Source organism: Antechinus flavipes, chromosome 6, assembly GCF_016432865.1.
Source record: "Antechinus flavipes isolate AdamAnt ecotype Samford, QLD, Australia chromosome 6, AdamAnt_v2, whole genome shotgun sequence".
Classification (NCBI taxonomy): Eukaryota; Metazoa; Chordata; class Mammalia; order Dasyuromorphia; family Dasyuridae; genus Antechinus; species Antechinus flavipes.
Genome location: NC_067403.1, coordinates 206,053,740 through 206,079,131, shown reverse-complemented (window position 1 = coordinate 206,079,131; position 25,392 = coordinate 206,053,740). Strand labels below are relative to the sequence as shown.

The following is a 25,392-nucleotide window of genomic DNA, read 5'->3' as shown; positions in this document are numbered from 1 at the left end:
TACTGACCTTTTGCCGTCTCCTTTCTGTACCTTCACCCAGTTCTCCACCTGCGCCATGTTACTCCTCCTCTGGGCATGTTTTTCGGGGTTGGTTCGGGGATGGATTACCCTCTTATACCCACCAGTACCATTCTGCTCCCCAAGCCCAGAACCCCCACCAAAGGAACCAGGAACCAGGCCGTTCCTCTCCATTGGCTGAGGCTGGGCTGACTGAGCCCTGGGACCACTGGGTAAGTCCGCAAAGTCTGCCTCAGCGGCTGGGTAGGGGGACTTGGACTTCCCCCTCTCCCGCTTCCCCTCCAGAGGGTCCCTTTGGAAGCCGTAGCGTTCCTCATCGTCTTGCTCAGGCCTGTCAAAGCCAAAGGCATCATTGGGGGCTCGCTGGGAGCAGTCCCTGGTATGTCCAGGGCCCAGGCGGCCACACTCTTGACAGGGGTCTGTATGGTTGGCTTGTGGGACAGCTTGCCGCTCTGTCCTCTCGGCATCCCTACAATGATAGCACAAAACGGGTCTCAGTGCACGCAGGGTCAGGAGGCCGGGCGTGGCCAGAACTGGGCCCAGCTCCAGAGGGTCCTGGCTGAATGCCCACCGACAATACCTGCAGAGTGCCTTCAATGAAAAGCTACCCTTCCAGTTGGGGCTCAATGTCCAGCCCCTGGTGCCTGAAAATTGTTTGTATTTTACATTTCTGTTACGCATGAACGGCACGCATCCACCTGTGTCAAGCAGTGCTTGTTTCCCAGTCTGTAGAACAGGGAGGGGAGGAGATTTCTAAAAGCCACTTCCAAAAATAGGGTCAGTGACTAGAAGTCACACAGAGACAAATTAACTTTAACTCAATTTAACGGAGGCAGTGATGTGATGGAAGGATGGCTAGTTCTGGAATCAGAAGATTTTTGTTTAATTTCTGACTTGGCCACTTTGCACTTCTCTGACCACAGGCAACCTGCTTAAGTTTGGTTTCCTCAGGGACAAAAGGACCCTGAAGGTCCCAATTCTAAATCTATGATCTCTATGAGTCTAAGGAATGGTTTATTGACAATCAATTATTCAACAAGCAAACAGGTTTCCTTGGAAGATGGCGAGCTCCCCAAGCTTGAGACTAGATGAGATAGAGAGGGGATTCATTTTTTAAAATGGGGGGTGGGGGGGACTCTGTAGAGCATTTGAGTTGTCCTCAAATGCAGCAGCTGAGGACGTTTATCCCCCTCACCCAGGGCTTTTATTTAAAGGCCCACAAAACAAAGTTTTTGTTTTTCCTATAGTCCGGCCCTCCAACAGTCTGAGGGACAGTGAACTGGCCCCCTAGTTAAAAAGTTTGAGGACCCCTGCTAGAGTCTATAACTCTATGAAACAATGACTGAAGCTTTAGGAAAGCCTCCTGGGAACTCCTTTTTCTCTTGAAATCACTGGCCCCGTGGGATGAATAAACTTCCAAATAGGACAATCTCTTTCCATTTTTCAGGACCATTCCAGCAATGGAGATTTTTCTGATCAGAATGAAATTTCTTTCTTCCCAGTCTATTAATAGAGACAGTAAATGAATCACACACACACACACACACACACACACACACACACACCCCTCCTCACAAGAATATTGGTGTGGAATCAGGAGAGATCTGAATTCAGATGTCATCCCTAACACATATCCACTGCGTAACTATAGGCAAAGAACTTAACTTTTTTTTTTTTTCTTTTGGATTTTGTTAGTGATAGAACCTAACTTTTGCAAGCCTCAGTTTTCTCACCTATAAACTAGGGAAGGGGGAATATGCTGCAAGGATTAAATGAGATAATATGCAAACCTTTAAGTGCCATATAAACATCAGGCATTAATAGAGAAGGAGAAGGAGGAAAGGGTGTCATGTACATGGTAGCAAAGTGGCAAGACTTGAGTCCAAACTCAGAAAGACTTTAAATCTAGCCACCCACTTCCTGGCTATGCAAGTTACTGTAAAATGGAGATAAGGATAACTCCTATATCCAAGGGTTGTTGTGAGGATAAAATGAGATATTTGTAAAGTACTTTGCAAACCTTAAAATTTGCACTAAATAAATGCTACCTAATAATAACAATAACAATAATAATGATAACATAGATGCTATTGAAATCCTTAGAAAGCTTATGATGAGCTCCAGGGAGAGGGGGCAGATGTTGTGTAATTTAAATCAGCTTAGCCTTGGTGGATTGTGGCAGGGAGCATTTAGAAGCAATCCCCAGCTCCTAAGAGTCAAGACCATAGATGAGATATATTCACATTTCTCAGATTTGTGTTAATAAATTGCAGGGAAAAGAAATCCAGGTCTTCTAAGCTTGGGATATACTGTGTTTTTGTTTGGTTGGTTTTTGTTTAAACTTATATGAGCCCTAAGCCAGGAGAGGCAACTTTAATCAGCCTTTAATATTTGAGGAAAAAAGCAGCTAGAGAAAAAGCCGAGTGTTGATTTATTCTTTTCCCTGGAGTTAAATAGAGCAGGCCCCTTGGGGCCAAGGAGTAACCTATCTGCCACCTTTTCTACTGTCTGGCTCTAAATTAACACTGGATGTCATGACAGCTCTGAAAATACAAATTGACAATCCATCAGCCCATCCCCCTCCAAAAAAGAAGGGGCAGCTTGTAAAATGGGCCAGATTGCCCCCCGCTGCCAGACAATAGGCTGAAGTGAGTACTAGCTCTGGGTGAACGACTATTTTCAGTGTTGTTTTAAGAGTTTTAGGATTTAATAAAAATTGATGAAGAAGAGCTGAAAGGGCTCCTTCTTATCCCCCCACCTGTTCAAGCTCCATAAACCCTGTGGAGCGCAGGTCACATCTCACCTCCCCGGGAAAGCTTGGGATGAGTAATCTCCCATTCCTAGAGTACCCTCTCGTCTCAACCAAATAGTTTATTCTTTATATCATACTATAAACAATCCATCAATATTTATTAAGGGCTGACTATGTGCCAGACACTGTGCTAAGTGCGCAAAAGACAGATTCTGACCTCAATTTAGCAGACTTCTTCAGGTATCTGAGGGGTTGCTGGGAGTAGATTTTGCCCCAGAAGGCAGGAGGAGTTGGAGGAGGAGCTGTTGACTGATCTGGGGTAAAGATAAGGAAATACTTCTTAATAGTTAGAGCTAAGCAGCAGCTAGAATAGAACACTGGGCTTGGAGCCAGGGAGGCTCATCTTCCTGAGTTCAAATCTGGCCTCAGACGCTTATTAGCTGTGTGACTCCGAGGAAGTCATCTTAACCCTGTTTGCCTCCATTTTCTTATCTGTAAAATGAGCCAGAGAAGGAAATGTAACTTTGCCAAGAAAACCCCAAAATGTGGTCATGAAGTATAGGACTCAATAGGGAAAAAAAAATGGAATGGAGGCTTGGGACTCCTCAGATGTGAGAGAAGAAAGACCTCTGAAAGGGGGGGGGGTTCCCCCTTAGTGGGAGTTTCCGAGTCTCTGAATACTGATTCCCTGTCAGGGTACAGAAGGGATCCTTGTTTAGGGGTGGGCTACACTGGCCTGCCTCTGGGGTCTTGTCTAGCTCTGATGAGACCTATTTTGGCCTGTAGTTATATAGTAGCTATGGGCCCCTAAGCTAGTTATTTTACCATTTAATTTAGTACCCCAAGCAATATCACAAACAGTTCTTGATTCCCTCTCTGGGCCACAAGTAGGAAGAGCAGCATCCACGAGGAACAGACTATAGGGACCCTAAGACCCAGGCCTGGCCTAGTACCTTTACTGACCCACCTCCCAGGAGGAACAGCAACTGGCCGGAGCTGACCTAGACCCAGACCCAGATCCTCCTGAATGGGGAAAGTGACTTCAGCCCTGCCCATTCCACACCCCCTCCAAGGACTAGTAGGCAAGAATGACTTAGACTTCATACCGCTGGTTCTTACCCAGCAACAACACCTTTTGGAAACTGAGAGCATTATTCTTCATCTGCCACCCACTACTATTTCATAGCTAACAATCCCCTACCATCTGTCTCCCTCTCTCTATTCCTATGATAACCAATCACTGGTCCCTTATAAGTGTCTTATTATTTCATCCCCACCTTCCTCAGCCACAGTCCGACACTGAACCGAGCCCTCTGGAATTTTCATACTCTAAGGGAGATATTTCTCTTTGCTTGGGTCTCTCTGTCATATTCCCTCAACCTACTAATTAATCCTTACTACATTGGAACAAGCACCCTAAGAAGCCAGTGAGTCCCTCCCCTGCCTTTTACAGAAGAGCAAACAGCTCGAGAGGGGCCTGCCCAACTACATATAACTAGCAAGTTGTGGGGTTGGGTTTTGACTCCAAATTTAATAAACCCCTTTTCCCCCATAAGTCCAAGCACAGCACTAGGATCCAGCTACAATCAGTCATTGGTGGACAAGACAGCATCCTATTCTGCACAAGGCCAGGCAGGTTTCCTTGTGGACAGCAACCCCCCCTCCCAATTACGTATCTAACCATTTGGGAGTTTGGGGGAAATATTACCCTTCAACCTCACAGGGTTACCCTGTACATCAGACATGGAAAATGCAAGGCAGAAATCCCCAGACTCACTGAGCCCCATCCAATCACTGTCTGATGAGTCCTTCTCTTAAGCACCTCAAACTCCCCCCAGTCTCAGGATTTCTATTCCTGCTGTCAATCAAAGCTAGCACCTCAGGGGGTGGAGGAGACAGAGTTACATCTGTGCCAAACCCAGAACTGGCTTTTTAAAAATAAATTCCACATCCCGGCTTGTTTACTTGTCACCTAACTCTTTTGTCAAAACTGAGCAGCAGACAGGACCAGGAAAAAATAAATACGACTCTTGTTATTTGAGCTTTCTAGGCATTTGGGGGCCAGAGAAATAAAAGCTGAATGCACTGGGATGTGAAGGTTTCCCCTTTGGCTGAATGAGGTTGCTGACATTTATACTCATAGTTATTAATTTCTATACTAACCAGCCATTCTGGGAGGGTTCTACATTACAGCATCTGTAAACTCATCACTCCGCTCCCAGTTTGTAAACTGATCATAGATGTAGAACTTAAAGGGGTCTTGAAGAACATAAAATCCAATCCTCTCATGTGGGATTGGAGATGGGGAAACTGAGTCCCTGAGAGGCTGTAATTTGAAAAAGGTCACACAGCTTAGAAATGTCTGGAGAAAGATTTGATTCCTTTACTAGGGGGAAATTCTATTAAGGAGGAATTGCATCTAATTTATATTCAAAGCTCTACTTTTTCCTCACCTTTACCTACCCCAAAACCCTGCCAAGCGTAGGGTCCTAAAACATAGTAGGAGCTTAATTAATATAGTGAAGACATATTGAAGACAGGTTTCAGTGACTACCCAAATAGTCCATTTCACTTACAATTTTGGGGAAGTTTTTCCTTAAATGAAGCTGAAATCAGCCTCTGAAACATCCCCATTACTCACACCTTAATAATAATATTTAGCATTTATATAGCTATATAAATGTGCTTAATTCAGTGTCTGGCACATAGTATGCATATAATAAATGCTTGTTTCCTTCTTTCTTTTTTTTTACTTTCTCATTTAGTGTATTAAGATTTGCAAAATGCCTTACACACATCATCCTACTTGATCCTCACAACTACCATGGGAGGTAGGGGTTATTATGTTATTAGCTCCATTTTACAGATGGGTTAAATAGTCAAGTGACTTGCCTAGGATTATGGGCTGGTAAGAATTAGAGGCAAGAATGGAAACTCAGGCTTTCCTGACTTGTTCCAGCACTTTATTATCCACCACCTTCTGGTGTCAAGAAAAAAAAATTGACTAATAATAGTTTTTCTTTTAACCCTCCAAATGCTCAAAGATGGGGATCATGTTACCCCCAATTCTTCTTTTCCAAGTCTTCCCCACATCTTAGTCACTGTCCTTTGCAATAACTTGCACTGGCCACCATCCTTCCTAAAATATAGCACCCAGGCTGACCAAGGCAGAGGATGCTGAGGCTATTATTTTCCTCTTTCTATTAATGCAGCCTCAGATGACATAAATTTTATCAGTTACTATGTCACGTGGATGACTCACTTGAATTCTACAAAATGCCATAGTTCTTTTACAAATTAAATAATATTTAGGCATCCCTGCATCATTTCTATATTTGTGGAGCTGATTGTTTAAGTCCACTCGTAAAATTCCACATTGGTCCCGACTAAATATCATTATATTAGAACTAGGAAGCATCATTAATGGAGAGAGAAAGACTGAGATTCAAGAACTGCCTGAGTCAGTCCCTCAACCTCTGTCTGACTCAGTTTCCTCAACTATAAAATGGAAATAATAACAGCACCTACCTCGCAGGATTGTTATGAAGGTCAAAGTAGACAATATTTATAAAGCACGTAGCATATTGCTGGTACAGAGTGCTAAAAGAAATGCTAGTTTCCTTCCATCCCCCATTCTCCCTTTCCTTCTACCACTCCTCATTCTGTACTCTTGGAATCAAAGGAATCTGTCTAACTCCTCTTCTCCATGACAGTCCTTCAAAGTCTCAAAGGCAGACATTCCACCATCTATCTAGATGAAGAAAAATCTTCAAGATCGTACCATGGGCCAATCAAAAATAGAAATCAGGGATGTTTAAGTGGAGAGAAATGATGACTATGGGAACCATTTTCACTACATTCAAGAACTTAAAGGGTTATTAGCTGGAAGAATGCCCCCCCATCTCTTTAAATTTAGGGAGGGAGTTTTCAAGTGTTTGAAGGATAGCTGGGGTCTCAGTACCTTAAAAGTCATTTAGAAAATGAGGGAACAAACATTAAGTGCTTACCATGTATCAAGCACTGTGGTGTTTTTTTTTTTTTTTTCCCAGCCATTTTTCAGCTGTGTCTTACTCTTTATGACTCCATTTGGAGTTTTCCTGGCAAAGAGTAGTTTGCCATTTCCTTCTCCAGTTCATTTTACAGATGAGGAAACTGAGGTAAACAGGATTAAGTGACTTGTAAGCTAGTTAGTACCTGGGGCCAAATTTGAATTCATGAAGATGATTCTTCCTGACTTCGGGCTCAGCACTCTATCCACCGGGCCACCTAGTTGATCTTACTGTACTTAAATACTTCATGAATATCTCATTTGATCATTTGATTTAATTCTACCTTCTTATTTTAGAGAAAACTAAAGCACAAGGTCATATGGAAGGGAGATTAAATTTGTTCTCCTTGGCCCCAGAGCAGAATTAGAACTAATGGATAAAATCTACAGAGAGACAGATTTAGGACTGAGATAAGGAACTTGGAGATGTTCAAATAGGGATGGGCTGCCTCAAGTGATACAAGATTTCCCAGTCTGGAAATGTGCTCAAAGGCTGAATATTGTCAGCAATATTATAGAGAGGATTCTTTTCCAGCTATGGATTGAATCAGATGGCCCCCAAGGTCTATTCAGATCTCCATATTCTAGCACTTCTTCTACACTGAGGGACCCCATTCTATCAGACGGTGATATAATTTGTAACTTCCTGTAGTCATGGCCCTGAGGAAGGACAGTTCAGTGGATAAGGGTAGCTCTTGCTGGAAGGAGTGGACCCTAGATAGAGATGACACTCAGAAAAATGATGAAGTTATCAAGGTTGTCTAAGTTCCCTGTTTTGTATCATTTCTGCTCATCTCTAAACCTTCTTTGCTGGTGCATTCATGTTACTCTGATCCTTCTCCTCAAAGGGAAAACTGATCTGTCAGGTTGTAGGATACAATAGGAAAACCACTGACCCTGAAGATAGGAAATCTGGATTTCAATTCAACAATTAATATTTATTGGCTCCTGATACACATAAAGTGCTCTAAGGTTTGCAAAGTGTTTTATATATGTTATCTCATTTGGTCCTCACAGCATCCCTGGGAAAAAAAAACAGTTATTAATTGCATTACCCTTTTACAGATCACTTCATTCTAATACTCACCATTTTTGAGGGCTGGGCTTTTATCCAGTTCTGAATCTCCTTGTTTTACAATCCAATCTATGTCTGGAGGTCGGCCCACCAACCTGTCTTCATAGAATCATAAAATCCCATCCAACCCATTTATCAAAAGAATCCCTATGTGGGAAGGAAACTAAAGCTGAAAGTAATCTGTCGGATGTCACAGAGTTATGGAAATGTGACTCTTCCTGACTCTAAGCTACCCTTCTATCTATTGTGCCAGCCAGCATTTTTATAGATGGGGAAACTGAGGCAAAACAGCTAGAAGAACAAGAAACCCAGCTCTGCCTACCTCATAGAGTTCTTGTGGAAATCATAACTTATGTTAGCTGTGAGTACCTGGCGAGCTGGGACAGATTGTTTTGGGAGGAGGAAGATATCTTTCTTTGTAGCACATAGTAGGTTCTTCATAAATGCTAACTGACTGACAGTAAGTGCTTTGTAAACTGGGAAGTACAAACTTCAAAGACCTTTTTTGGCAGTTCCATTAAGGTTTTAGGAACTTGATGTCTGGAGCAGAGGGAAATGGGAAAAGGAAGGGAATAAGCTTTATAGAGCACCGACTATGTGCCAGGCACTGCACTAAGCATTTGTACAAATATTATCTCATTTGATCTTGGGATGCAGATGCTGTTGTTAGCCTCATTTTAGAGTTGAGGAAACTGAGGCAATCAGAGTTTAAGTGACTTGCCCAGCAGTAAGAGTAGCACGTGCTGGAGGTCACATTTGAAGTCAGGTCTTCCTGATTCCACACTCTCTGCTGTGCCATCAACTGGGAGTATTTTCAGCTATAAAAAGGAGCGAAGGGAAAGAAAAGAATAAGGCTGAACATGGATGAATGATGGGATTTCAGGCACCTGTTTCAGGCAGGGGGACTATTCGGGTGCCTTAAGGGCATCCCCTAGAGGCAGAGACCTACTGGGCCCACACATGCAGCTGACACAAGAGGGGCTATCTCTGGAGCACTGACCGCTTCAGGGTTGCACGAGACTGGAGCTGGGCAGCCTGGTTCATGGCTCTGATCCAGCCGTTCATATCTTCGTTCGTGTCGGCGCTGAAGTAGTATGTTCTTATCCCCGAGTGCTCCGGTGGGAAGTCAATGCCAGTGCTGTGGTAGATGTGGGCCCGCATGCCATTGTGGACAGCCTGCAAAAGCAGGGAACGGAGGGACATGTTAGTGAGCAGGAAGCATAGGGAAATGTATACCTTCTAAGAAGGAAAGGAGGCAGGGAGGAAAAGAGAGAGAAAAAAAAGAAGGGAAGGGAAGGGAAGGGAAGGGAAGGGAGGGAGGGAGGGAGGGAGGGAGGGAGGAAGGAAGGAAGGAAGAAGGAAGGAAGGAAGGAAGGAAGGAGAGAGGGAAGGAGGGAGGGAGGAGGGAGAAGGAAGGAAGGGAGGAAGGAAGGAAGGAAGAGAGGGAGGGAGGGAGGGAGAGAGGGAGAGCCGGAGGGAGGGAGGGAGGGAGAGAAGAAGGAAGGAAGGAAGGAAGGACAGACGGACATCATTCATGCTATGTATGCTCATCTGCCCTGGAAAATCTCACACCACCCTTGCCTGTCCCCTGCCTGTCAGGAGGACATAAGCACTAATGACTACTATATTTCCATACCCCTGAAATACCAAAGGCTCCTCACAGCACATAAAACACAGTGACAGACGTTTGTTTTCCTCTAAGAATCTCACAGACTTTTATATCTGTTTTCTATTTACTCTTCCAAGATGACTCAAGGAAGGTCCTACAGATGAAGTTTACATGAAAACCAGATTTTTTTCTACATTCTCTCCTTTGATAGCAAACACACTTGGGAATTGCCGAGTCAGTTACCACTGGAATGACGTCTGGAAATATGCTGCAACATACAGGCAGCTTGAGGAGGGCATCATAGGGGATGCGAACATTTACAAAGTGCTATGGTTGGCAAAGCACTTTATAAATATTATCTAAAATAATAACATCTGACATTTATATTTATTTTACTATGTGCTAAACACTGCTTTAAGCATTTACACAATTATTAGCTCATTTGATCCTCACAACCCTGCAGAATGCTATTATTATCCACAATTTACAGTCGAAGAAACTGAGGTGAGAAGGTTCAGTAATTTGTCTAAAGTTGCACAGTTAGTATCTAAAAGTAAATTTAAACCTAGGTTTTCCTAACTCCGGAATTCTATCCATTGCATCATTACCAACAATGTCCAGCTGTTTAAGGTTAGAATTATGGCATTTCTTAAGATCCGCCCTCCCCACTCCCAAAAGTAAAGCATTTTTTCTACTTCCAAGTAATTCCAAGGTCCAATTTTGGACCTGGAATGGGCTTCTGGCTTTGGACAACAGGTTTACTCAAGCAATGGGTCATTTAAGTACCCGCTCTAAGGCGGGCACTGGGGATGGATACAGAAATAAAACAAGAACAAAGATAATACGATCTACTTCACGTTACTCTGGGTTCTCAATTAGCAGCTGATGTTTCCTGAAGAAGGAAACAGAGACTTTAAGTAGCAAATAAAGCAATGGGCTGAGGGCACTCTGAAGTCCCTGGCCAAAGGGGTCAGTGAGTCCTGAAAGCAACCCCTTGTGAGTACACGGTGCCCCGATAACCGGGACCACCTTTCAGCATGAATGTCTAGGGCGGGCTGGCCACAGAGGCAGCTGAGCACCCAACGCGCCACACTTAACCGAGATGGCAATGCCAGTCGGTGGAAGCTCATGTATTAATGAGAGGATGGCTGCCTTGCTGTTCCCGGAGCCAGGACAGTGGGCAGACAATGCAGCCCTCTCAGATTCTGCTGCCTTGTCCCTCCCAGGGCTCTAAAGCAGCTACAGTATCCAGCGTTGTCTCATTTGTAACAGTAACAAGGAGAGGTTTAGGAGTCCCAGCAATAAGATACATAACTAAGGCAGATTTCCGGGAGAAGGTTCATTGACTGTCCCGCAATAATAATAAATAATTCACATTTCTTTCTATAGCTCCCAATGGTTCACAAACTTTCCCTGGACTAAATGCCCCCATGAAATAAAACGGCCACTTTACAGATGAAGCTTGGAGAGGTTAAAAATGACTCGAGTAATGTTGGATACCAAGTAAAGGACAGAGCCATTCAATCCTGGGGTGTCAGAGCGAAGGGGGACCTTGGAGAGCATTGTTTTCTATATCACGGGCTCCTCTAGTTGCCTGATGAAGCCCATGGAATAATATTTGCTGTCTATATTCATAATAGAAGGCTCAATTTCAGTGGAAAGTCAGTGAAAACAAGGCTATAATTTTTTTTACCATCTAATTTCACAAAATCTCTGAAATTCATCCAGGAGATCTTGGTGACCCCAGGTTAAGAACTCCTGATCTAGAAGAACACCATCATTTTATGGAAATAAGAACTTGAACTCACAACCTCTCTAAATGGTGTAGGTATTCACTGACTAGAGCAATAGGTTTCGAGTGAAAACGACCCAAGTTCAAATGTGACCTCAGACATTTACTAATTGGTGGGATCCTGGTCAAGCCAAGTCACTTAACCTCTGCCTCAGTTTCCCATCTGTAAAATGAGGATAATAATCCTCCAATAATCCAACTTCCCAGGGTTGTTATGAGGATCAAATGAAATAATATGTGTAAAGTACTTAGCAGAATAACTGGTATATAGTAGGAGTTAAATAAATGTTTGTTTTCTTTTTCCTTCTTTCATCCCTCCTTCCCTTTCTTTCCTTCTTTCTTCCCTTTCTCCTTTTCTTCTTTCTTCTCTTTCCTTCCTCCCTTCTTCTTTTTTCTTTCTTTTTTCCTTCTTTCCTACCTTTCTCCCTCCCTTCTCTTCCTTCCTTCCACCCTCATTCCCTTCTTTCCTTCCTTTCTATCTTCCTTCCTCACTCCTTTTTTTTCCTTTCTTCCTTCCTCCTTTCCTATGACTCTCCCTCTTTCTCTCCCCTCCTTCCAGAACCTCTTTCCCTTCTTTCCTTCTTCCCTTCTTCCTTCCTTCCTTCTTCCCTCTTTCCTTTCCCTCTTCCTTCTTCCCTTTTTTCCTTTCTTTCTTTCTTCCTACTTCTCTCCCTTTTTTCCATCCTTCCTCCTTTTCTTCCCATTACACGATAAATACAAAGAACATTAACAGCTGCATCAGCTCTTTTGGGACAAGAAGCACACCCCCTTATCCTTCAGCCAGACACCCACACAGGGTTTCCTAGATTCCACCAAGTTCCCAGTCACACCCTCTCCACCCCCAGAATATATGTTTTGCAATAGAAACAACATAACATGTCTGTAATGGTTTACTACGGGATATTTTTATGGCTACTTTTATCTTGCTCCCTTCCTGTGATCGGAATAGTCATCCCTCCCTTGATCTGCTTGTTAGATTTCTATATTTCCATGATTTGGTCCACTTCAGACATCACATGATTCTTTGCTTTATAACTCTAATACACTTAGTATGTAAAATAGACATCTGTGCTTGTATTTTAAAGCCCAGATTGAGAGTAAGCTTCATGAGGATAAGGGACCATTTCTGTATTTACATTTTGTAAGCTCCTTCCCTAGTACAGTGTTCAAATTCAGCTCAATATTCAAGTTCTAATTCAGTGTTCAAATTAAGTATAGAGGTTCTTAATAAAATGTTTGCTGATTATTAATTAAGAAAGTCTTGATATCATCAGACTGCAAAGAACAAAGCACTTTTTATACCTTAAAAACTAAGGGTTCAATGCATATCTCAGCTGAATTTTTCTAAGAAAATCTGAGGGAGGGTAGAAAAGGACAGGAAAAGGACAATACAATCATAATTGAGGCTTTCCTAGAACATAATTTTCATATTTTCTGGTGAAGCATTAGCATATAAGATATAGAATCTTGGGGGATTACTTTGGGATGTTTTGGGTGTTATAAAAAAAAGTTGGTCAAACTGAATTGAATTGTTGAACTCTATCATTAGAATGATGTTTTGTTTTCAGATATGTGTTCTTAGAGGGTATCGAAGGGTTTTGTTTTTTTAAAGCTAATAACAGGTCTACATTCCACTAAGATAACTATCCCAAACCAATTTGATTGAAGTCAAATTCATTAATTAAATTGATATTTATTCATTTAAAACAAGTATTTGTTAAGAGCCAGTAGTATGTCCACTTAAAGCTACAAAGAGAAGATCATGACTTACCCTTAAGGAGTTTACACTGTAGATAGAAAAAGAACTCTATCCACAAAGTAAGCTCCCTGAGGACATGGTCTTTCCTTTCCCTGCATTCAGAGCTATCTCCAGCCCTCCTGATCTATATCTTTCCACTGGACCCAGATGGCTCTGGGGAAGAAAGTAAGGCAGGTTCCCTTGCCCAGACTTCCCTCACTTAAATCCAATTTACTCGCCTGTCAGGGCATCCCCTCCCTGATGTCAGGGTCCTCTTCAGGAACTAAAAGCAAACAATAACAATGTGACTCATAGCAAATCACTTAATTTAATGATCTCATCTGTCAAAGAGCCGAAATTAGGTATCTCTGAGGTTCCTAACAGCTCTAAATCAATGATCCTCTGTTGGGGGAGAAGAGGAAGGATGTACCCGTATATGCTTACAAGGTAATGCTAAAGAGGAGAGAATATTAATTATTGGGACAAGCAAGGAAGGCTTCCCAGAAGAAATGATATCAGAGCAGAGCCTTAAAGGAAGATAAAGATGCTAAGAGATGGCAATGAGGAAGGATTCATTTCAAGTATGAGAGATGGCTTGTGGGAGTATATGCAGGTAGGAGGTAGAAAGGAACGTAGAGAGTATGAAAGGAAATCACATAAAATAAGATTGGAAATGTAAGTGGGCGCCAGACTGTGAGAGCTTAAAATGCCATGCTGAGGAGTCTGTATTTTTATCTTAAAGGCAACAGAAAATTACACAAAATTTTTGAGCAGAGAAGGAGAATGATCAGACCTGTGCCTTAAGAGTATTTATGTAGTTATATGGATGGCAGATGGCAGAGAGTGGGGAGGAAACTGGGCAGGGAAGACATTGGGAAACTATTACAATGGTCCAGGCAAGAGGTAATGAGGGTCTGAGCTAGGGCAGTAGCTGTGTGACTAGAGAGGAAGATGGATGTCAGAGAGAGTGGGGAGACAGAATCGACAAGGTTTGGCAGCCACCAGGATAAGTGGGATGAAGGGGAGCAGGTCCAAGGTGTCTATGAATATCTGAGTATCTGGGAGAATGAAGGTAGCTTTGAGAGAAAGAGAGAAACTTGGGGAAGGGTTAGTTTTAGGGGGAAGAGATGATAAACCAGAGTGTGGGATCCCAATAGGCCAGTGGAGTAAAAAGGATCAAGAGGCAGTTGGGAATGTGGGACTGGAGTAGAGAAGAAAACTAAAGAGAGATTTTGTAGTCATTTGTTAAGACATGATATTTAAATACAGGTGGCTACTGAGGAAACCAAGGGTGAAGGAATACAGAGAAAAGAGGGTCCAAGATTAAACTTCTAGGGTCATTCGTGCTTAGGGGACAGGAGATGCCAAGAAAATGGAAAAGGAACAGAGAGAACCAATCAGGGAGAGAGGAGGAGGACAGCAGGGGAAGATAAAAAGAGAAGGAGGGGGAAGGGAAGAGAGAGAAGGAGAAGGAGAAGAGGAGTAGGAGAGAGAAGGGAAAAAAGGGGAGGGAGAAAGGGGAAAGAAAAGGGGATGGCGAAGGGAGGAAGAGAAAAAGAAGGGAAAAGAAGAGAAGGGGGAGTAGAAGAAAGAGAAAGAGAAGGGGAGAGAGAAAACGAGGAAAAGCGAAGAGAAGGAAAGAAGTGGGAAAGGGGAGAGAAAGAGAAAGAGGAGGGGGCAAGTGGGAGAAAGAGAGAAGGAGGACAGAAGGAAGGAGGAAAAAAGTGAAAATAAGAGAAGGAGGGGGGTAAGAAGAGAAAGAAAAAAGAGGAGAAAGAAAGAGAAGGAGAAGGGGAGGAGGAAGATTTCAAGAGTCAAGGAGAAAACTGACAAGAAACCAAAGGGATGGAGCCGAGTTTTAAGCAATCCAATAGAAGGTAGTTGTAAAGTGCCAATCAATGAAAGTGGACAAAACAAGATTTTGAGACAGAGGCCCTAGACTCAAAACTCCCCTCTGCTGCTCACTTCTGCAAATCGCAGTGATTTGGCTGAGTCTCTTCTCATCTCAAGACTGGGATTCCTCTTTTATAAATGGAAAGGGTAGCACTAGGGGATGGCTAACGTTCCTAAAACCTAACTACATTCTATCAGTATCATTCTTTTCAAATAGAACATAGGCAAAAGGAACATGGATCAAAGATACATTCACAGAAAAAAAATTTTTTTTAAAGATACATTCACAGGCTGGGCTTTTAACGATGTGTGGGGTTGGGGGGAAGGCGAAGTCCTCCTTCCAAAAGATGGGGTCAGACCACTCATCCTAGAGTACAAAGGAAGACCACAAAAAAAAATCCCTCTGCAGTCTGAGGCAGGGCAGTAAACTGACCATACTATGACCCAGGTCCCCAGCTCTAGGCCCCCAGGTAAGAAATGGTAGCCCCTTGTTCAACTCCAAGTCTATCCCACAGAAGAGAGAAAGTGGAAGGAAAAGCAGTCTGGTTTTCTGATAAGAACGAATTGCAAATTCATCCTAATCCTGAAGGCAATTTATTTATGGTGTCAGTTGCTGTCAATTTTTAAAAGTCTCTTGTGGACAGAAGACATGACTAAAGGAACTCGAGTAAAGATGGAGAGCACCAATATTTCAAATAGCTTCGTCTTCAAATAGCTATGAATTTTGTTTAATGTCCATATTTTTCAAACCCATCTATTATTCATAATGTGTCACAAAAACAAAGAATGAGGACAGGATCTGTGCCCCAGACCACCCTTTCTGTGTCACAGAATGCTCTTAATCACCACTGGAAGGTGGGTTCAAAACAGAGATAATCTGGGTTGTTCAACTCCTTAGAGAAGCAATTATATGGTCTTGTGATGGAGAGAGCCATCTGCACCCAGAGACTGGGGACCGAGTGTGGATCACAACACAGGATTTTCACTTTTTTTGTTGTTTTTGGCTTGCATTTTGTTTTCTTTCTCATTTTTTTCCTTTTGATCTGATTTTTCTTGTGCAGTATGACAAATGTGGAAATATGTATAGAAGAACTGCACATGTTTAACATATATTGGATTACTTGCTATCAGATGAAGGAGTGGAGGAAAAAATATTTGGAACGTAAAGTTTTACAAGGACAAATGTTGAAAATTATCTATGCATATGTTTTGAAAATAAAAAGTTTTATTAAAAGAGATTGGGGGAGGGGGAGGAGAAGCAATTATAATGGTCTCAGAGTTCCCTGCTTTGAATCCCTAGGGCTACCATTATCAGAAGCCATGAAATCCTTGTTCCCCAGAGTCTGTGGTTGTAACCAATGAATGGATCCTGAGATCTACCACACGTAGACCCAAGGTTAGCTTTGTGGAGCTCCCCTGGCTTAGAAGTAGAAGAACCTAAGTTTTTCCAGAAATGTCACTACAAAGAATACAGCTGAAAGGCACTTTGCTTCAAACATTCTCATGTGACTCAGGAAAGCCAGATATGTTTTATTTGATTGAATTAACTTTCAAAAATATTTACATTAATCTTCAAAAATATAACCCAGAAGACAAAGCTCTCCATTTATACCTTAAAAGAATACTTGCGGTTTATTCGATCTTCGGGCCCAACAGGTGAGATCACATAGCCGGGCAGTGGGATGCTCCCCAGGACAGTTTCTTCTCGACTGTCTTTGAACAGAAGAATAAAAAAAGATCAGGATGACCCATGCTCTCTCACCAAAAGGAGAGACGCAAGACAATAAACATACATTAAGCACATATTGTATACAAGGTCTTGTCCTGGGTATTAGAATGTAAAGATAAAAAGGATCATGGTCTCTGCACTCTGGGATTGAAACCTGAGAACCTCTGAGCTCTAAAGGGACCTCAAAGGGGATTTAGTCCTAATCATAAAAGAGTAAGAGTCTCCTCTATCGTATTTCTGTTCACCAAGCCTTGTTTTATCTCACTGTGCTTGAAGATATGATACAAGGGAGATAGGATGGGATGGGGAGAGCTCCAGAGAGGGTCCTCTAGAAAAATGAAGCTTTTCTGCAGGAGGCAGAAAGGGGGAATAAAGGGGCAGAGAGAAGGCATCCTGGAGACCACAGAGGCACCCAAGTTGATCTCGAATAGAGGAACAAGTTTCAACAAGTGGAGGTAAGAATAGACAAGACATAAGCAATCTCTGCCAGAGGGTAGAGCCAGGATTACAAAATGAACCGATTAAACAATAATAATAACAGCTAACAAGAGGCAGCATGCCATCATATAGGGAACTGACTTCAAGAGCAGGAAAACTTGGGGTCCTGCTTCTGACATCTACTGGCTGGGAGACCCTGGATAATTCATTTAAATTTGGAGAACTCCAAAAATTTGGAACTTGAAATCTTACAAAATGGATGGTGGAGGACTCTGAAATCTCACTTTCTACATGAAATCTTTCCCAGCCTCTCTTGCATGTTGTCTTCCCTCCCCTACATCCCATTGTGAGTTGTTTAAGAACAGACACTGTCATTTCTGGGTTTTGTATCCTTAGGACTTCAGACAATTTCTGGTACCCAGTTGGTGCTTAATAAATGCATGTTGGTTGATTTGAATTTGCAGAAGAGTGGATTAGTAAAGGGGAGGCAATACGGAAGAATGGGAAGCATGTGGAATCAGAGAGATTCTGCTTCTGATGTTTGCTACCTGAGTGAGCTTGGGCAAATAACTGAGCTTCTCTGGGTTTGGATTTCTGCCTCTATAAAAATGAGATGCTTGAACTAGGCAATTTCAAGGTCCTTTTTAGTTCTAAATCCTATAACTTCACTGACTACAAATTCCCCTTAGGGATCTAGTCCACAAAGTTGCTGCTTTCACACTTGCTCTGGCCAGCCAGCATCTCCACTCCGTGTGGGAAGTCACTTCAATTCCCAGGGAATTGCTTCACTTTCCTCATCTATAAAATTAGGGGGATATACTATAGCTCTCTACAATCCAGACCAGTTCTGTATCTGAGAGCCAATACATTGGTGGAGGGGACTCCCTCACTTCCCTACACCAATCAAATAATTTTTCAAGTCATTTTCAGTCATGCTCGACTTTTTGTGACCCCTTTTGGAGTTTTCTTGGCAAAGATACTGGAATAGTTTATCATATCCCTTTTCAGCTCATTTTAAAGATGAAGAAGCTGAAGTAGACAGAGTAAAGTGACTTGTCCAGGATCACATAGCTAACAAATGATTCCAGATCCAACTCTCTATCCACCAAACCACCTAACTTCCCCATTGAAATCATAAATCTAGTTTAAAAAAAAACAAGAAAAAATTTGATAGGTCTTCACCGTATTTCACATTCATCCTTTCATTTAACTTTCACAATAACTTTGTGAGGTAGCTGCAACAGCTATCATTTTCTCTATTTTACAAATAGGTAAACTGAGGCTCAGAGCTATAAAAGAGACTTTATGATTACACAGTTAGTCCTTATGAGGGCCAGGATTAAATGAGGCAATATTCTTTCTCATTTACCAATCCTGCCTCTATGAATAATAACATTTAATAGGTGACAGGGCTGGGCAGAATCTTGCATCAGGCACTGGGGGAGATATCACATCGTACAAATAGAACCTTACCCTCTCTATCAGACAGGACTACAACACATGAGGTAACTGGAGGGGTACAGAATTAAGCCTTAAATGAGGTTGGAGGGGGAAAGGCTGACACTGACTGGGGGGTGGAAATCAGGGGAGTCTCATGAATAAACAGGATAGTAGCTGAACAACATAAGTTGGTTAATTAAGTTTTATAAGATGAAGAAGATCAAAGGAGCCTGAGTTTGTAGGTAGAAGGGTCCCCAAGAGGTCATCTAGGAATTCACAGAAGAGAGAAAACAGATTTCTCCTAGATTATAAACTCCACAAGGGCAGATACTAACCTAGTTTTCTGCCTCCACACTCATGTACATTGAAGGTACTGCATTCTACGCCCTGCCCGTGTATGTATCCATATACAGTTTATCTCTTAAATTTTACTGTAAAATTTCCACGGCAGGTCTGTATTCTCAATAGCATGAGATTTGAGAGAATTATGGGATGTACATTAGTTTGTAAATGAATCAACTCAAATAGGACCTAAATAACTTCCCACAGGAGCGATTGCCTTCCTTCCTCCCTTTGCTCCCTCTAAGCTCTAGCCAAGCTGATTTCTCCATCTGCCATTTTCATCTTGCATTCTCCCATGTACCTATGTCTTTACTCATCCTATTCCCTGTGCCTAGAATGGGCTCCCCCTTTAGTTTGTTAAAAACCCTTCCCTTCTTTCAAAAGCCAGAAGAAGGAAGGAGGAAGAAGGAAGAAGGAAGTAGAGGAAGAGGAGGAGGAGGAGGAGGAGGAGAAGGAAGAAGAGGAAGAAGAAGAAGGAAGGAAGAAGAAGAAGAGAAGAGAAGAAGGTAGAAGAAAGAAGAAGATAGAAGAAGAAGAAGAAGAAGAAGAAGAAGAAGAGAAGAAGAAGAAGAAGAAGAAGAAGAAGAAGAAGAAGAAGGAAGAAGAAGAAGAAGAAGAAGAAGAAGAAGAAGAAGAAGAAGAAGAAGAAGAAGAAGAAGAAGAAGAAGAAGAAGAAGAAGAAGAGAAGAAGAAGAAGAAGAAGAAGAAGAAGAAGAAGAAGAAGAAGAAGAAGAAGAAGAAGAAGAAGGAGGAGGAGGAGAAAAAGAAGAAGAAGGAGAAGAAGAAGAAGAAGAAGAAGAAGAAGAAGGAGAAGAAGAAGAAGAAGAAGGAAGAAGAAGGAAGAAGAAGAAGACGGAAGAAGGAAGAGGAGGAGGAGGAAGAGGAGGAGGAGGAAGGAGGAGGAAAAGGAAAGAGGAGGAGGAGGAGAGGGGGGAGGAGGATAAAGGAGGAGAAGGAGGAGAAGGAGGAGGAGGAGGAGGAGGAGGGAGGAAGAAGAAGGAGAAGAGAAGAAGAAGAAGAAGAAGAAGAAAAAGAAGAGGAAGAAGAAGAAGAAGGGGAAGAAGAAGAAAAAGAAGAAGACGACTTCATGCAGCCTTCCCTGGTCTCTCCTGTCTCACATCTCACAGTCCTTTTCATCTTCCTTCTCTCTCCTATCAGAGTCATTCATGAGTCTCTCCTAGCCAGGCTGGATTATAAAGTTGAAAGTGGGACCTGGGCCATCCCTTGCACACAATAGATACCTCATAATAATTTTTGCTGAACTTTATTCCCAGGACTACAAGAGTCAGGGATGAAGAGCAAACCTTTCTGAAGGATGTAGTTTCAGAGACCTGCCATCAGCTAAGCATGGAAACAAGATCAGAACCACCAACTAGGAGCCCCCAGAGTGATTTAATTTTATCAGGCTTGGAGACATCCAGGTGAGTCAGCAGCACGGGGTATCTTGATGAAGACTGTGAAAGGGCTTTTTCCAAAAAAAAGGGGGCTTCACATCCACTTCCTTCTCTGCCAGTGAGAATGTCTGCTCACCTTTGTAGTAGAACAAACAGAAATCTGCCAGCACAAACCATCTTCTCTTCCATAACCGCATCCCAGAACTGTCCTACAAGGTACAGAACATCAAGTCAGAGGGACCCCTCGGCACAGCCCTCCCCACCCTGCCACTGTTGCACAATTGAATGGGGCAAGGAACAAAGCCTTACTGTAGCCTTTGTAATAAAAAATATATTTCTATGGGACTACAGGATTTACAAAGCATCTTTCTTTCCACAATCCTGGCAAGGAAAGAGTGTGATTAATATATCAGATACAGATACAGAAACTGAGGTTCAAATGGATTGACTAAATTGCCTAAGTACACAATTCCCTTCATGCGTTAAATAAATGCTGGATTATGCAGAGATGAGCTCCTACCCAAGCCAGAAAGCTTTTCCTGCAGAGGTGAGAGATTGTGCTGATCTATTGCTTCATGGACCCCTTTGTGATTGATGTGCCTTTCTGAAGAAAGGTATGGGAAGCACTTTTTGAATATATCTATTATGTGGTCATCTCAAGACAGAAACGCTTTCCGAGTTTTTGGTGGTTATTGTTGGTTTTTTGGTTTTTTTTTTTTTAACTTTTTCTGGGGGACGATTCCCCTTCTGTGATAAGCCTTCGCTTTGTCTGAAGCCTCACCTGTTTGTGCAGCCATCCTCTCACCACCACTGGGACATTGGGATTTCTTCTGATAGCCTGGTCCCTTTTTCCAAAGCTGTGAATTTTGCTAGTCTTGATAACCTAGGGAAGAAAAAAACCCCAACAACTTCATGATTTTAACTAGAGTATTAGGAGGATTTAGTTTTGATTTAATAAAAAACTCCCAGTTCCAGGAACTGTGGTACCCTTCGCACCCCCCGCTTTTTTTAAACAACAATAGCATCAAGGACCTGCATTTGACTTGGAAGCATGGAAGTCAGAGCAGGAGCTTCCAATCCTAGAAATGTATGGCTGCCATATGCAATGAATCTAAGGGATAATGAAGTGGGACAGAGAGATTCCAACACCCAGAAAGATGGCCCTAGACAGACAAAAACCATCAGGGAATCTCACAGCACTTATGGCTGGCCAGATAGAACACAGAGTTCAACTTGTGCAGAATAGGAAACTGAGGTTAAGAATTTGCCTAATTAGCCAAACAGAGATTTGAACACCAGTCTTTAGATGCCAGAGGGGCAACTAGGTGATGCTATAATGCCTAGGGCACTGGGCTGGGAATCAGGAAGGCTCATCTTCATGAGTTCAAATCCAAGTTCAGACACTTGCTATATGACCTTAAGCAAGTCACTTCACCTTGTTTGCTTCTGTTTCCTCATCTGTAAAATGAGCTGTAGGGATCTTTCCAAAGTCCTCTCCTGGACTCTGGCCTTCCCTCTGACAGGCCATGGTTAAGGTTACAGAGAAGGAGAGGTACAGCTGAACCAGCTGGGACTTACTTACCCTTGGTCCTGATTTCATATCCAGAGTAGATGTCGTTCCAATTGTGGACGTCTCACTGACCATGCTGGAGGGTCTCTGGTTCATAAATTCTTGCTTTGACATATGCGGATTCGGCCTAAAGACGAAGGGAGAAGCAGCACAATTAAACATGAGAGGGCCAGAGGTGGGAGACTTCTGTCTGAGAAAGGGTCAGGGTCCACAGAGCCCAGCAGCGGGCTGGGAATCAGAAGAATGCTGGTTTTGTCATTTCCCAACCTTTATGATTTTGGGTAAATCCTTTAAACTCCTTGGACCTCAGTTTTCTCATCTGTAAAAGGAAGGTCTCTTCCTAAACTAAATGACCACTAAAGTCTCTTCAAGTTCTATAATCCTGTGGTCTCTGTGAAGCAAGCATCCATCAATTTCTAAAATCCAACACTCCGTCTGCCTGTCCATCAATCAGACACGATCCCAGCTTTGGGCTGATAAACAGAGAATTCACGCAGACTTTTCGGACCATAGCTCTGAGAACTTTGGAGACCACGTACCCCAAGACTTTCACTTTTCAGACATGAAAACAAAGGCTCCCAGAGTCTCAGTGGCTTGCCCAGGATCTCCTAAATTCAGAACGTAAAAGGCAGAGTAGGACCCTCTGCTTTGGACAATAAGGAGATGGAGGGGGAGAATCATTCAGTCCTGGTGGACACCTTTTGTATACCAATCCAACACTCAAGGGAGTCAAGTACCTCTCCTTCTTCCTTTCACATGCACACATTCACTGATTTACTCAATAGCCATCGTTTGGCACCCAGTAATCCATCCCTTACACTCACACACTCACACACATACACACACACACCTCCATCTGCCTAGGATCCCAGAAAAAAAACTGCTTATAATTAGTAACTAGAGATGATTCCTTGCTCCCTGCCCCCCTAAATACACACAGATACAGAAATGCTTACATAAACGCCCACGGGGCCCACATCCCAAAATAGACCACATAACAAAGAATTCTATTCTGAGAACTCTTGGTTCTCCCCAAAATAGAGCCTGCAGAGAGGCTTAACCCTTTGTCCGACACCTGGGGAAGGAGGTGGGGACGCTAACCGAACACACCTCTGGAGAAAAAAGGATGTTACTATTTCCTACTCCCCAGCCTCACTCAGGGAAGTCCAGCCGGCTCCAACATGCCCTTCACAAACCATCCCCAGACACTGTCCCTAAGCCCTCTTCCACCTGCCTCTGAACTGCCCCCAATCTCTACCGTGGTACCTGCAAATACAGCCAGCAAGTTACCTCCATGGAAACTTCAGGACTCGTTCGTGAAAAAGCAGAAAAGTTAGCTCAGGTCTCCTCCCAACTCACTGATCTCCCGGAGAGGAGTCCTCCCTCTGAGCAGCGGGGCTCAAGCTCCCAAAGATACTGGGCTCTTGTTTACCGCTTGCCCAGCGGGCGGCCGAGGGATGCTCAGTGCCAAACTGAGGCTCTCCACCTGGGGGCAGGTAGAAACCTGATCTCCGAGTCAGAGGGGGGGGCTGCTACACCCCTCCATGGCCTCGCACGTTCACAGAGAAAAGAGGCGCTCCAGCCCAGAAATAACCTGTCCAAGAAGGAGCCCGAGGAAGAGTCCCAGGCTCAGGCAGGGGATCTGCTGATTCTCCAAAGCAGCCCTGAGCCTCTAAGGACAGGACACCCCCCCCCCAGCTCTCCCAGAAGCAGTCTCTAACCAAGGGCACAAGTAGGTATGAGGCTTCTGGAGTAGCCGGAGGGCCAGTTACTGCTGGCACTGGATGGTGGGAGGTTTGCTTTCCACTAGGAGGGAAGAAAAAACCCCCAAAACGTCATTGCCTTCTTATCGGCTCAGGCACAAGCTTCCCAGATTCTCCACCCATTTTCCCCTTCCTAGCCAGGCTTTTGGTTACTTCTCTCCACTGGGAAAATGTCACTGAGCCCAAACTGTTCAATTTGGGCACAGGCGGCGTTCAGCGGGGAAGCCGGCACACGTTGGAGGGTGTGGGAGGGCGCTAAGTCTGTCCCCTTGCCTCTAAGCAGAGCGGCTTCATGTGGGCTTCCTCAGTGATCCCCCCCATCCCAAAAGAGCTCCAGAGTTGGGAGAGAGGATGAATATTTATTCTACAGTCTTCCGACTGGACCAGCCTCAAGTTTCGGTCTTTCTAATATCAGCAGAAATCCATTCCCTTTACCTACACTGGGTTCTGGAAATGTTATTTGGTCAGTGTGAAAAACTGAAAACCTTTCATCAACTGAATGGAGGTGATTTTCCTCTAATAGGAAGTGAGAAAAGGGGAGAGTGCGGTAGAAGCCATTGTTATTAAGCCAATCCAGGCTGAGATCCTGGGTGGAGAAAGAGGTTACCATTGACCTGTATTCTCTAATAATTAACTGTTTTAGCAAGAAGCAATGGAATATAGTTTGTGTGGCAACAGACTGGGTTCAATCCCACTTTGGTCATTTATTAGCTGTGTAGTATTATTATAATCTCATTGTATCTCAATTTCCACATCTGCCAAATGAACCTGAGCAAACTCTTTGGGATACTAAAGGATCTAGAGGGGTTATATCCCAAGAAAATCAACTCTACCAGAATAAGTGTTGCCTAAGGGGAGGAACCATGATCCACCTGCCTCTAGGACCAGGGAACTTCAAGTTCCCACAACTTCTCATTACTTCCAAGGGTCCTCAAACTTTTTAAATAGGGGGCCAGTTCACTGTCCCTCAGACTGCTGGAGGGCCGGACTATAGTAAAAACAAAAACTTTGTTTTGTGGGTCTTTAAATAAAGAAACTTCATAGCCCTGGGGGAGGGGGATAAACGTCCTCCGCTGCTGCATTTGGCCCACGGGGCCGTAGTTTGAGGACCCTTTAAACCTTCCACAGGCAAATAACACAGAACAAAGATTTAAGTCTACAAAGAGCCTGAATCAAGAAATTTAGTCAATTCCTCAATTTTGCAGGTGATAAAACTGAGGCTCAGAAAAATTAAGCAACTCACCCCAAAAGTCTGAGGCAGAATTTAAAAATTTAAAACAGAATTTAAAACTTCTCAATGCCAAACTCAGCAATTCCACCTCTAAACTCACTGAAATGAGAATATGACCTCCTAAAGTAACTTCTTGGATGGGGCTAGCACCCCAGTGGATACCTATTCAAACCTAGTCAATAAGAGGTTTGAAAAATAACTGTATGGACATGTATACATATATTGAATTTTAACTTATACTTTAACATATTTAACATGTATTGGTCAACCTGCCATCTGGGGGAGGGGATGGAGGGAAGGAGGGGAAAAATTGGAACAAAAGGTTTTGCAATTGTCAATGCTGAAAAATTACCCATGCATATAACTTGTAAATAAAAAGCTATAAAAATAAAAAGGGTTGGGTCACAACAACTTGGATTCAATCTGGCATCAGACAGACTGTGTGACCCTAGGTAACTCACTCACCTGTAAAATGGGGAATAATAAAAATACAAAGCCAATGAACATTTATTATGTGCCAGACACTGTGGTTAACTGCTAGAGATATAAAGAAAGACAAA

At 43.0% G+C, this 25,392-nt stretch overlaps 1 protein-coding gene across 6 annotated transcripts in view; it reads right to left on the bottom strand.

Moving 5' to 3' along the window:
- Window positions 1–25,392, bottom strand: part of PLEKHA7 (pleckstrin homology domain containing A7) — a 203,416-nt gene that overhangs the window by 59,149 nt on the left and 118,875 nt on the right. For 5 of the 6 annotated variants that reach the window (XM_051966044.1, XM_051966041.1, XM_051966043.1 and 2 more), the window contains exons 3-8: window positions 21,851–21,965; window positions 21,050–21,151; window positions 20,405–20,477; window positions 16,538–16,638; window positions 8,894–9,069; window positions 8–487 (exon numbers count right to left, since the gene is read on the bottom strand). In XM_051966044.1, coding sequence (XP_051822004.1) covers window positions 8–487; window positions 8,894–9,069; window positions 16,538–16,638; window positions 20,405–20,477; window positions 21,050–21,151; window positions 21,851–21,965 — 1,047 coding nt within the window. The remainder of the gene's footprint in view (window positions 1–7; window positions 488–8,893; window positions 9,070–16,537; window positions 16,639–20,404; window positions 20,478–21,049; window positions 21,152–21,850; window positions 21,966–25,392) is intronic. The other variant, XM_051966045.1, reaches the window with a different exon arrangement.